Source organism: Lontra canadensis, unplaced genomic scaffold (assembly GCF_010015895.1).
Source record: "Lontra canadensis isolate GAN:19392208 unplaced genomic scaffold, GSC_riverotter_1.0 scaffold52, whole genome shotgun sequence".
In the NCBI taxonomy this organism is placed as follows: domain Eukaryota; kingdom Metazoa; phylum Chordata; class Mammalia; order Carnivora; family Mustelidae; genus Lontra; species Lontra canadensis.
Genome location: NW_022631046.1, coordinates 9,849,255 through 9,863,070, shown reverse-complemented (window position 1 = coordinate 9,863,070; position 13,816 = coordinate 9,849,255). Strand labels below are relative to the sequence as shown.

The window sequence follows — 13,816 nt, the reverse complement described above, 5'->3', positions numbered from 1 at the left end:
AGGTGAGCTTGAACTAATCCTGAAGATTAGCCAAGAATGTCAGATCAAATTATGTAGTCATGGCATGTTGGAACTTCTAGTATGAATATAACATGTAACACTAGTATATACTTTAGAACAGTTCTATCCCGGAAAAGAAGTGTTGATAACAAGATATATCTATCAGAATAGATTCCTTGATGAATTACTTGAACATTTTACACAAAGTAGAAAAGGAGAAAGTAGAAATAATGGACCTACAGAAGTCCAAAGAAATGAGTCAGTGATACATCCAGAATTTAGGGTTCAAAATTATACTATTATTTCAGCCTATGAAATAGCTAAGAGATAACATAAAAATAAGTCTAGAGTATTCATACTTGGAAGGTCTGGCACGAGAAACTGCAAAACCCATTCTTGAGATACAAAGAATCAACAAAGGATTTCTCCAGATGTAGTCCTGTTCAACATGAGGACTATGAGGACAATATCCCACAAATAAACAAACACATGAGGAAGCAATCTAATATGAGAGTTAGTAGACAACAAAAAGATAATTGAATACTTTGGATAATTCAGATTTCAATTTTTCACAACCATGAAATTGGACATTACTTAGACTGCTTTATAAAATGAACTTTAAGTTATACAGATAATGAATTAAGATAATTTAATATAAACCCCTCTTACTACTAACTTATTTTTTCTAAAATTGAGCAAGGTTGGGGCGCCTGGGTGGCTCAGTGGGTTAAGCCGCTGCCTTCGGCTCAGATCATGATCTCAGGGTCCTGGGATCGAGCCCCGCATTGGGCTCTCTGCTCAGCAAGGAGTCTGCTTCCTCCTCTCTCTCTTCCTACCTCTCTGCCTGCTTGTGATCTCTGTCTGTCAAATAAATAAATAAAATCTTTAAAACTGAGCAAGGTCAAATTTCTAAACTGCTAAATATACACTGTCTAGGAATTCTTGAATTTATATAAGCAGCTGACCTCACAAGTCTTCTTATTTAACCATTAAATTTTGGGACCACGATGATTTTCTTTAGTCCTTCATTTGATCATTCCAGCATATTCTTGGGCACCTAGATGTGCCAGGCACTGTTCTAGGTGCTGATAATACAACAGAATACAAAAGTGAAAAAAATCCCTTTCTTTCTTTCTTTTTTTTTTTTTTTTTTTAAAGATTTTATTTATCTCTACAGAGAGAGACAGTGAGAGTAGGAACACGAGCAGTGGGAGTGGGAGAGGGAGAAGCAGGCTCCCACCAAACAGGGACCCTGATACAGGGCTGGATCCCAGGACCCTGGGATTATGACCTGAGCCAAAGGCAGACAATGACTGAGTCACCCAGGCGCCCCCAAAAATTCCCCCCTTTTTAAAAAAATATTTTATTTATTTATTTGACAGACAGAGATCACAAGTAGGCAGAGAGGCAGGCAGAGAGAGAGAGAGAGAGAGAGGAGGAGGAAGCAGGCTCCCTGCTGAGCAGAGAGCCCAATGTGGGGCTCGATCCCAGGACCCTGGGATCATGACCTGAGCCAAAGGCAGACGCTTAATGACTGAGCCACCCAGGTGCCCCTAAAAGTCCCTTTCTTACTGGAACTTCTATTCAGGTGGCAGGGGGAGCAAAAGATTCTAACAAGTAAAAGACAGTTTCTCAGCTGAGGAGTTATGGGAAAAAACACAGCAGAGAAGGGAATAGTGAATGCGTGTTTATGTGTGTACACTTGGGGGGGAAGAAAAGGGAGAAGCAGAAGGAGGGAAAGATGGGGTGGCCAGGAATGTTTCTAACCAAGTGTCATCTAGAAGGAATTGAGCCATGGGACTACTGTCAGGGAGGAAAATTACTGGGAGCAAGGGGTTCAAGTACAAAGTCCTGTAGTGGGAGTATATAGTACTTGGCACATCTGAAGAACAGCAAACTCAGTGGGGCTGGTACAGTAAGTAAGGGACAGCATGGTGAGCAATGAAGTCCCTAAAATAACTGGCTTTTACTCAGAAAAATGGGGAGCCACTGAAGGATTCTCAGCAGAAGAGTTCTATGATCTCAGTCATGCTCTTGTCAGAAGGATACTAAAATAATGCAGCTGGGAGTTAATGGTAGCTTATATCACAGCAGTTAGTAGTTAAGAGGTGAGCAGTAGTGAGACTCTGGATATACACGAACACAGAACCAACAGAATCTCTTGATATGTTTATGAGAGGAAAAGTGTTATCCAAGATGATTCCAGAGTTATGGACCACAGCAACTGAAAGGATCAAGTTGGCAGAGCTTACCACCACTTTTAAAAAGACTACTTAATGAATCACCGCCATATTCTCCGATTAAACCAAAACTAAGAAATATGCATTCCCCCCCACCCCCGCCAATTTGCTGTTTGGATAAAGTGGCACTGGATAACCATTGCTTATGGGCAAACAGGAAATTCTGATTTAAAACATTTTCACAAAATGTGGATTTATTTTTTAAAGCAGGAATTACACTATTTTATAATGATGAAAAAACTAGTTAAAAATGTGAACAAAGAAAAAGAGAGACAAGGACTCTATACTAAATATTTTATATACATCCCCTCAGGGCACAGTGAGGAGGTAGCTTTTCTTTCCAAAGGTATATTACTTGCTCAGTTTTCCTGACAGAAGATATGTGAACACTAAAATCTAAATCCAAAGGATATTTTCTTTATAGGACACAATGAAAATCACAAAGGAAAACAAAAGGCACGGATATATTTGTAAACCACCTTTCACTACATTTTTTAAAAAAGCTTTAATTAATGTTGCTCTTTAGAGAGAGAAATTTCCTTTAAATTTAACTTACTTTTAACTTAAAATTTCCTTTAAAATTTAACTTACAAAATCCATTTATAAATTCTTTATCTGGGTACAATGGCAACAATAAAAGGTGGCAAAACATAATTTTTGAACATTACAGAAATTTTCAGTGGTTTATAAACTCTAGAGACATCAAGATAAAGCTTCTTGCAGAGGCTAGTACTCCTGGTAATAACACAACACAATCATTGAGTTTGGTTATAGATTACTTACGTGTCAAGATAAAGCAAAAGTCAAAGAACTAAAGTTAGTCTAATTTGTAAAACAACTTCAGTGAGCAAAAAGGATTTAGCTACAACTAGCATCTTTCACAGAAGTAGAATTACTGATTCAAAGAACATGATTTTTAAGGCTTTTTGTATGTCAAATTGCATTTAAAAAAAAAAAAGATTTTATTTATTTGAGAGAAAGTGAGCATGAGTTGGCGGGGTGGAGCGAGAGGCAGAAGACGACTCCCTGCTGAGCACGGAGCCCAACATGGGGCTAATCCCGGGACCCCGAGATGATGATCTGAGCCAAAGTCAGATGCTTCACTGACTGAGCCACCCAGGAACCCCTTCGTTGAATGGCATTCTGAACAACTTTAGGGAACTAAGGGAACCAGTAAGAAAATTATCACAGCAGCCTAGGTAAGAAATGATGAGGGCTACAATGAAGATGGTAGGAAGGGCTATAGAATGGATGGTTTTAAACATCTTCAAGGTCAAACAGACACAAGAATCTACTGACAAACGATACAAGGGATAAAAGATAAGAAGGCTGGTATCCAGGTTTCTAGCTTAGTAAGTTGCGTGGTGCCACTTATTGATACGGGTTAGAAAGAGGGTAAGAATAAGTCAAGGCAACTTTCAAGTAACAGTAAAGATTAAAAAAAAAAAAAAACCACCAAAAGAATTAGAACATTTATGTGACTCTGGACATTTTAAAGATGTAGAGACTGATAAAGTCTCAAAACAAAAATGGATCTTGGTATCTATGCTGTCAACTACACTTGCACCGATTTCATGGTATCAGGTGAAGTTCTGAAGACCAGAAACTAAGAAACATCTAAGTGGAGTTTGCTAAATAATGGAAAAGAATCTAAAGACTCACTATTTAAAACCACTACTAGAATCTCACCAAACACATGGTTTTTGTAACTTGCTTTATTTTGTTTCTTCCATCTTACAATTTTTCTACCACCCATTCCAAAGAATGTACCCTACATCATTATCAATCTTCTATTACTGAACCTCTGTTTCCAATATTTGCTGTTTGGGGAATATCATGAACATACTCTGAGTATATTCTGATTACTCAGATAAATCTTTAAGCTTAAGATTACTGAAGAGTACATACCTTTCTGAAGACTGGTATTAACTGCTCAAGGGAACGAATTTGTACTCCTATTACTAGTGTGTGAGGTCTCTCTGCTCATAGATAATAAATATTACCAACTTTCAATATCCTTGGCAAAATGTCTACTTACTACTGATGAGACCGAAAGTTTCCTCATATTTATTGGCCATTTCTATCCCTTCCTTTGTGCAGCAAGTCCATGCACCTGCCCTATCCTGTCTAGGTTTTACACACCAGAGTGCTCTTTACTATGTAGAGAGAATTATATCTACTTTTGTTAAAAACCATTGCAATTTTTTTCACTTAGAAGTTTCTTTTTTTTTTTTAGAAGTTTAATTCTTACATAGTCCAATATATTTTTTTTATTTTTTATTTTTATTAACATATAATGTATTATTTGCCCCAGGGGTACAGGTCTGTGACTCATCAGGCTTACACATTTCACAGCACTCACCATAGCACATACCCTCCCCAATGTCCATAACGCAGCCACCCTATCCCTACCCCTACCCACCAGCAACCCTCAGTTTGTTTTGTGAGATTAAGAGTCTCTTATGGTTTGTCTCCTTCCCAATCTCATCCCAACCCCCTACCCTGCCTCTCAAAATCCTCACATCAGAGAGATCATATGATAATTGTCTTTCTCTGATTGGTCAAATACATTCTTTTATGCAGATTTTCCAAGGGAAGATATAGATCTTTTAATTTTAAGTTCTTTATCCAAGCTTGTTAAAACAAGTAGTCATAAAATCACTCATATTTACTGTAAATTCACTTATCTATAAACTGACTTAAGTCAAGAAATTCTTATAGTAAGAATTTTAAGTATTTTTTATATCAAAATATAAATATCTCCTCATCCAATCTTAACGATGCTCTCAACTTTTAAAGACAGCTTCCCCAGCATCAAGAAGGCTACTATGATGATGGTATTCAGCAAACAATAAAAAGGAACAAGTGGACCATTTACGTTCATACAGCACAAGCGCAATCCAAGAGTATCTAGCTTTTGCTCAGCCCTTTCGTTGCACAGATAGAGTACCTTCAAAGCAGGGAGGCTGAAGCCATCTGTAAGGTTATGTGCTTCCTCTTCTGAAATTTGCTCTTCACTAAGTCCCAGGCCCAGCTCCTTAAAAGGCACCACACAGATGTAGTTGGTTACATTGTCACTCTCAGAGTTCAGGGGGTAGGTTAAATTAGGTTAAGGCAATCAACAAAGCCTTTCATTAAAAAATATAAAGAGTACAGTGAAACCATCCAAAATTACCTTTACTAATCTTTATTTTGAACTTTGAGTGGAGATGATGAATGTCCATTAAAAAAAAAAAATCCTAAAATCTACTATTTTCGGCATCTGGGTGGCTTAGCAGTTAAGCATCTGCCTTTGGCTCAGGTCATGATCCCAGGGTCCTAGAATCAACCCTCACATCAGGCTCTCTGCTCAGCGGGAAGCCTGCTTCTCCCTCTCCCACCCCTCTGCTTGTGTTCCCTCTCTCGCTCTCTGTCAAATAAATAAGTAAAATCTTAAAAAAAAAATCTGTTAACATACCTCGGGTATCTTATAGGATACTTGTGAATAAAGTATCTTTGTATCTATCTAAAGAATTAAAAGTTCAACTCTTCACAAGCGCTAAAGTACTAAATTATTTTTGACAAGTACCCTTTGAAACTGTATTACATATGTTATCGTATCATGGCTCAGTATACCACAGTAAAGATATCTCTCTTCCTCCCAGTGTGCACACTGCAGAACATCATTAGCACTAAGCCTGTTCTATCTCAAGTAGTTCGACACAGACTACCGTTCTGTTTCTGCTTTCCTCTTCCTCAGGGGCATCTATCAATTTACTATGAGATTTTATTCCCCCTTCAATAGTTTTTGTTTTGTTTTTTAATATAAGAGGTTGGGGAGGGACAGAGGGAGAAAGAATCTTAAGTAGGCTCCAAGGCTCGACACCCAGCATGGAGCCTGATGTGGGGCCTGATCTCACAACTCTAGGATCATGACCTGAGCCAAAATCAAGAGTCAGATGCTGAACCAACTGAAGCACCCCACCTTCAACAGTTTTTGTAAAGACTTATTTCCATATAATTCTTTTTTTTTTTTTAAGATTTTATTTTTTGACAGAGAGAGATACAGTGATCGAGAGAGGGAACACAAGCAGGGGGAGTGGGAGAGGAAGAAGCAGGCTTCCCACTGATCAGAGAGCCCGATGTGGGGCTTGATCCCAGGACCCTGGGATCATGACCTGAGCTGAAGGCAGACGCTTAACAAGTGAGCCACCCAGGTGCCCCTCCATATAATTCTTGATACTGAACTATTTTTGTATTTCCAGCATACTCTTATCTGCTCATACATAGAATAGTATTTTAATATAGTGCTATAGTCAATCTATATATATTCTATTCAAGTATTTTGTATCTCCATCTGTGAATTTGGCCTAGTTTTAATTCTTTATAATTTGTGTTTTGGTATTGCAATTATAGAAACTTCATAAATAAAATGATGTAGAGGAGGCTTTCTAGCCTTTTCTATGGTCTAAAATAGTTTTTTGGAAAACTATAAAACCATCTGGGCCTGATAGTTAAGATTTTTTTTATTCATTTAGTTTTTGAACATGTAATATATCCACAGGATTAAAATTCACAAGATATAAAAAGCCCATAAGGTATTAAGAGGTACAGTAAAAACTACTTCCTACCCCTGTCCCTTAGTCACATCATTCCCCTAGCCAAAGGCGAAAGCAACCACTGTTATTAGTGTCCCTCAAGATATTTTTGTGTATCTTTCAAGATACTTTATGCACACATAAAAGCAAATCCAAATATAAATGTGTATGTGCGGATATGTGTATATATGTACAATGAACACACTCATTTATTCCCTATATATATCTCCCATATATATCTATAGTCTTACACACACACACACAATCCCTGTTATGCACAAATGGAAGCATAGTGTAAACAGTGCTCTGTACACTTCCTTTTTTTCCAACATGATTTGGATACCGTTCCACAGTAGTGCATCAAGAACTTTATCATTTTTTATAGCTGCAAATTTCCTATTGTTTACCTATAACCAGTTGTGTTGTTTTTTAAATGGAGTATTTTTTAATCATATACCTAATCTCTTTTAAGTTTTTTAATTCTTCCTAGGTCAGTTTTGAATATTTGTATTTTGATAAGAAATTATCCACTTCCTTCCACATTTTCAAAGTTGCTGTCACAAAGTTGTATGTATTATCTCGTTATAATTATTTTAATTTCTTCCATATGTATGGTTACAGCTCTGTTCCCATTACTAATTTTGTATATTTCTCCTCTTTTTACTTAGATTAGAGACGTGAGGGCTTATACTTATTGGTCTTTTCAAGGAAATAGTTGGTGGCTTCTTTTTTATTTTAATTCCCTATGGTTTTTTTGTGTGGTAAATATGTTCTGGTCTCTGCCTACCTCTGAATCTTATCCCATACCTCTCAACTTACTCTGCTCTAGTCATGATGGCCGTCTTGCTATATGCTCCAATCATGCTAAAGTAACTCCTGCCACAGATCTTTACACTCCCTGCTCCATCAGACTGGAACGTGATCTTTCTCCTCATTCAAATGTCATTTTAAATGTTAACTCTTCAGGGAGGCCTGATCGTAGGGGACTACGATCCAATCGAAAGCCATAACCCACCAATCACTCTCTATCCTAATCAGCTGGGGTTTTTTACTTTGTAACAGATATGCAAAAATCTCATCTGTTCACTTTATATTTATTATCTCATCCGCTAGAAGGCAAGAGCCATGAGTACAAGGATCTTGTCTGTCTTGTTCACTGCTAGGTTTCTATTATACAGAAAAATGACTGGCACAGGAAACTCATAAATTTGCCATCATTGTTAAGCTATTCCTTCTCACTCCCTTATCCCTCACTGAACTGTAAGTATGCTGAGGCAGGGACCATGCCTATTCCGTGTACCACCATCAACCCAGGGGCTGGCATATTGCTTGGCACTGAGTTTATTCTCAATAAATATTTACTGAATGAGTAACTACTTGAAGTTCACATGCCACACTACCATATCTCTATTTCTTTCAGTATCTTTGCTTCATTCTACTTGGAATGCAGACTATTATTATCCTCAAGGCCAATTCCTTGAAAGCATTCTCTGACCCTGCTGGCCAAGTACATTGTCCTGCTATGCTGGAAGGCACCCTGGGCACTTGTATTATGAATACCAGTTTTATCTACTGAATATACTAAAAGTCTTTAAAAGTAGGTGATACAAGTTTTTACTCTATCTTTGTAACACACAGCAGGCAGGTATTTTAGGCAGAGGGGAAACTGAATGGACAAGTTCATGACTAAAATTTCCAAAGTAGTACAATTTGGTACAGTTAAAAAATATATAGAGAGAAAGATTTCAAGTCATTAGTCCTAGAGTTAAGACACAACTTTACCTCTTAACTAGTTATGTCACATCAAACAAATCACACAAAGTGGAGAGTTTACTTAGTTTTCCTCCTAAAAAGGAGACAAGAAGATCTACCTGGAAGGGTATATATAAAGATATATTCAAGCACTCCGTAAACTTCAAGCATTATATTTATCAGCGCTATAGCATCCAAAATACTGAAGGTACAGGTAGTATTTTTGCATTCCATTTACTCATAATTTAAATGATCTATAAATCTTAACTGAAATAAAAACCGTATACACCTTTATTTCCTGATTAACAGAACTAATTTCCTGATGTAGTAAAGTGAAGTGACAGACTTACTGCCCTGTAGTCCGAGTGTTTATTATATACAAGACGCTGTCTAAGCACTTCAGATGCACTAACTCATTTGATGTCAACAAAAACACAGTTAGGAAGAGTATTTTGTTACTCCCATTTTTTTTTTTTTTTTTTTTTTTTTTTGGTCAGAGAGAGTGAGCACAGGCAGAGTGGCAGGCAGAGGCAGAGGGAGAAGCAGGCTTCCCGCTGAGCAAGGAGCCCGATGTGGGACTCGATCCCAGGACGCTGGGATCAGGACCCGAGCCGAAGGCAGCTGCTCCACCAACTGAGCCACCCAGGCGTCCCTGTTACTGCCATTTTTAAAATGAATAAAGCAAGGTACAGAAAGTTGAGAAACTTGCTTAAGGTCACCTAGGCAGTAAGTGATACAGCCAAAATTTAAACTGAGCCAATCTGACTTGAGAGCCTCTGTTTATTTGAAAGGGGAAGGATTTCCTGTTACCAGTTTATTTCCATGTCGTGACGCAAATTTGCCAGGTCCAGCAGCTTTTAAAAATGTCAGACCTAGCAAAGCCAGATTCTTCTGACTTTATTCTTTGGACCAGTAATGGCAGGGCCTTCAAGTTTTTTCCTTGTTGAAACTGAACCACATGGGACCAGAAAAACTTTCTTCCTGTCTGTTATTGTTATTCCCCCTAGAATGCATTTCCAGTTTTAAAACAGAAATGATGATGGAAACTAGCTTCAAAATAGGCAATCTCAGTTTACACTTAACTTTCACAGGATGCAACTACACTATCTATATCCATGACTCTGGAAGCATATTTATTCATACATATAGACAGAAAAGGATATTTTTTCAGCATATATAGGGTAGCTAGCCTTGCTGCTTGAAAGTTGGCTCTTACAGTTCTGTAGACAGCTTTCCGAAGACCGATGAGATGCTGACTGGGATGCTGTCCAGCTTTATTAAATGGGCAAGCAGCACTGACCCTGTCAAGCAAACTTGAAAAGTAAAATGTGATACAACTGTACAGGTGTTCTAAAGTTATTATTTCCTAAATCCACAATTCTATTAAACTTAGAAAAAAAAATCCTTTTTTGTGTTTTTTATTAGAAAATGATTGTAAATATCCCAACTCAGGTCTCATAAACAGCCATTTCCCTAATATATAGCTATTGCCACCAAAGAAAAGACAAATGAAAAATTAAATCTCAAAAAGTAAAGGCTTCTTTTGATATGGGAAACAATAAATTTTAGTCAAAATATAGTAGAAATGTAGGAATACTTATGTAAGACATTGCACTTTTTTGACACACTCTACTTGCTAAAATATACTAAATCAGTTTTCAAAACCTCTATCTACAATAAGTATGAAAGCCTTAATTACAAATACTTTTACATTCTTAATATGCATTTACGTATGTTTATCAATCATATTTTTGGTCACTTGTACAGAACAATCAAATACTATTTAGAAATACATTCTGTACATTCATAAAAGTAGGGTGAAATGACTTACCCACCTGCTGCCACTGGCACTTACCTACTCAAAATGAAGTAGGGGACGCAGAGAGATAACAGGACCAGTGGCCAACAGGGGAATGCAAGTAGAAAGGCAAAGGAAGGGTTACTAGGTAGTAGCGTAGCTACTCTCAAAACTACTCAAGAGGAAGCACACTTCATAGCACTTTCCAAAAGATAAATGGGGAGTACCTATTTGCAACAATGAATTATAATATACCATGCTTTTATGAATGAAATGAAAAATAATTACATATTACACAGCTATTGGATAATAGTTTTTTCACCTAACCAGTAACCTCTCCCAGTAGAAAACAAAATACTGGAATTTATAAGTGTCTCAGACTATAACGACAAATTTGTAAAATAAGACATCTAACTCAAAACTCTTAAAATAGTAAACCAAACTAAAATACATTCAGACATTAAAAATTTATTTTTAAAAAAAGAGGACCATGCTGATAGGCTTATTTTAAATTAATAAAATGAGGCAAAGAATGGTTAAATTCTTTGCTAGAGAGGACAAATTGAGGCAAACAAAAGAAGACATGTTTTCAGCATACGGCACTATTGTGTGAGTTTCAGTTTACTAATAAATCAGTTTAAAAGATAAAAAGATTTCTAAAAAAGTTATGATTCAAGATTCATTATCCCTCATAATTTTTCTCAATCCATTAGCCAGTTAGAAACAAGTAAAATGATTTTTGCCAACATTTCTTTTGCCTGCCTGCATGTCAATGCATAGAATTCATAATCTAGAAGTCAATCACGTCTAGCTGGCCCATTTTAGCTCTTCATGTCAATTCTATACATAATTCTATAACATAAGTTGGAAAATGACAAAACGCACATAAAACCCTTTACATGTCTAAGCATTAATTGGGCACATAGCCATTTTGCTTAACAAGTCTTCTCAATGAAATACTGTGCAAGTCAAAATGAAAAAGAGCTATTACTTAGTGTTATTTTTAACTTTTTAAAATCACTATGTTCCAACAAATTAGTATTTGTTATGTTCTACCAAAAAGTGGACTTTAACTAAAATATGAAGGGCAAAAATTAACAGAGAACTATTACATTTTGAGTTGAACAAAAAGAGAAGTTATAAAATCTCTCTCATGGCTTGGGATTGTTTAAACACTGTTCTAGAATGCAACAGAGTGAAGAATGAGATGACTATTAGAGATTCTTCCACTTCCCTGTTTCGTGATTTGTCCACATACAGCTTTTCCATCAGGACTGTTTAAGTTATTCTTAATAAGCATGGCAGAGTGAAGAACGAGTTGACTACCCAAGGTTCTTCTGCTCTCCCTTTTCGTGATTTTCCAGATATAAGTAATTAAGAATAATAATTATTCTTCACCATATACTTGCTCTTTCCTGCCTACAGATTACAAAGGTTATATGAGTTAAATAAATGGTTAATTATACGATAGTACAACTCTCATTTGTTAGCAGTTAGCAGGCAGCCTAGTGGAATGGAAACAGCTCTAGAGTCAGGTGGAATGGAGCTGAACATTTGCAGTAACACAGGTAATTGTATGCTTTTAGTTTTATGCAAAATTACTTAGCACAGTATTTGGAACATAAATGGTGCTCAATAAATATAACTACCCTCTTAATAACAGAAGAAATATCCTATAATTCTGGTAGCTTAACATTTAATTAAGACTAGACTAAAGATAAAGATAAGACTAGACTGGTGAATATTTAATTTCCTGTGAGAATGTGAAACATCATTATTTGCATGATATTCTTAGAATATTAGTGCCATAATATCTGCTAACATTTACTAAAGAATATTATTAATGCATGGCAAAATTTTTCAAAATGAATTCAAGTCCAATATATCTATCATTTAAATTGAGGAAAGAGAGCATCTGGCAGAAAGTAAACAAACATTTGTTGGGTAACTTTGCATGCTAGGTTCAAAGTTAGGCTCTCTCTATATATTATCTCATAAAATAACCACGTTAACAGAGAAATAATCATAATCCCCAAAGCTCTTTGGTTTCTCAAAGTAGATAAGCAGAATAATACTACATATTAAATCCAGCACCTAATGTATTTGTTCCTTCACAGTTAAGAGACTTCAGTAAATGCCTAAGAAAAACCTACTTTTTTCTATAAATGCAACACAGAGCTGAAAATGGTTAATAAGTACTCTAATTTATAACTATGTAGTAGAAAAGAATTATTTAAAAAATAAAATAAAAAATGAACTCACAGTGTAAATCCTCTGGAAATGACTTCGGTTTCTTGAATGAGACGTAAAGCTTTTCTCACAAGGTTAGTAAAAGCTCGGCTATTTGTTGCTGTATCTTCTAAATGGACATTGTATTTTTTTAGAGTTACTTGTAGTTTGGCTGTCCTCCATAATCTCAAAGCTCTTATGATCAGAAAAATAAATAGAATCACTCCCCATACCAGCCAGGAAGATGCAATCCACGAAGTGGGAAGCATAATGAGCAAACTAATGAAGGCAAACAGCACTGAGATATCCCTATAACAGAGAAACCAAGAAAATGATATCCATCAGACCAGAGAAAGATGTGTTAGTGATTTAGGTTTACCAAAATAGATAAAATGCTAGCTTCTTTGTAAAGTGTGACTTAAAAAGAATATGACATTTAAACAAGTAATGTGAAATAGTTTAAAAATATCTAGCAAAAAAAATTGGTGCTTAGTATTAAAATCTCAGCTAAGTTTAGGTAAAAGACATAAGTAATAGGTATCTTCAGAAATGACTTTTTAAAAAAAAAGATATGGATTCTTCTAACCTAAAAACAAAGTAGAGTTTAAAATCCAATCTTACAAATCTAAAAGTAAAAATAATTTTTATTAATTTTTAATATTAAAATACATTTTAATATTGTCATGAGTTCTTATCCCAAAGTCAGATACTAATTATTTGTGCAGAAACAAACATCTCAAGAAAATATAAGTATTTTTCCGATAGAAATAATATATACCCGAGTAATTGTTTCAGTAAAGTCATCTAATTTTATATAATCATTATCATAAATCTGGAATACACATACTTACCACAGCCCATAATATGCACAAACTTTGTACTTCTTACATTGCTTTAAGTAAAGTAAAAATATATACGAAAATTTTCTTTCTCTAGGTTAATTACAAATCTACAGACTACATCTGTTAAGTAATGAAGGCTTTGATAAAAATGTATATAAGAAAGAAGTGACTACAGGGAGACGTGTCTGATGAGGTCTAAAAAAAAAATCAACAATACCTGAAGACAGTTATAATCAAATTACAAAGAAAGTCACATGTAGGAATGCTTCCTAAGAAATATTTACCTGCCCTAATTTCTCTTGGAATTCTTTACTTTCATATGATGCTGGTAAAATCAAAGCAAAATCTCATCATATATTTTCGTTCATTAATAGCAAA

The 13,816-nt window shown here is 35.7% G+C and overlaps 1 protein-coding gene across 5 annotated transcripts in view; it reads right to left on the bottom strand.

The window, feature by feature from the left end:
* VEZT (vezatin, adherens junctions transmembrane protein) overlaps positions 1 to 13,816 on the bottom strand; it is a 66,169-nt gene that overhangs the window by 13,433 nt on the left and 38,920 nt on the right. For 3 of the 5 annotated variants that reach the window (XM_032874250.1, XM_032874251.1, XM_032874249.1), the window contains 3 exons: positions 12,630 to 12,905; positions 9,733 to 9,882; positions 5,191 to 5,338 (listed from right to left, as the gene is read on the bottom strand). In XM_032874250.1, coding sequence (XP_032730141.1) covers positions 5,191 to 5,338; positions 9,733 to 9,882; positions 12,630 to 12,905 — 574 coding nt within the window. The remainder of the gene's footprint in view (positions 1 to 5,190; positions 5,339 to 9,732; positions 9,883 to 12,629; positions 12,906 to 13,816) is intronic. The other 2 variants (XM_032874248.1, XM_032874252.1) reach the window with 1 other exon arrangement.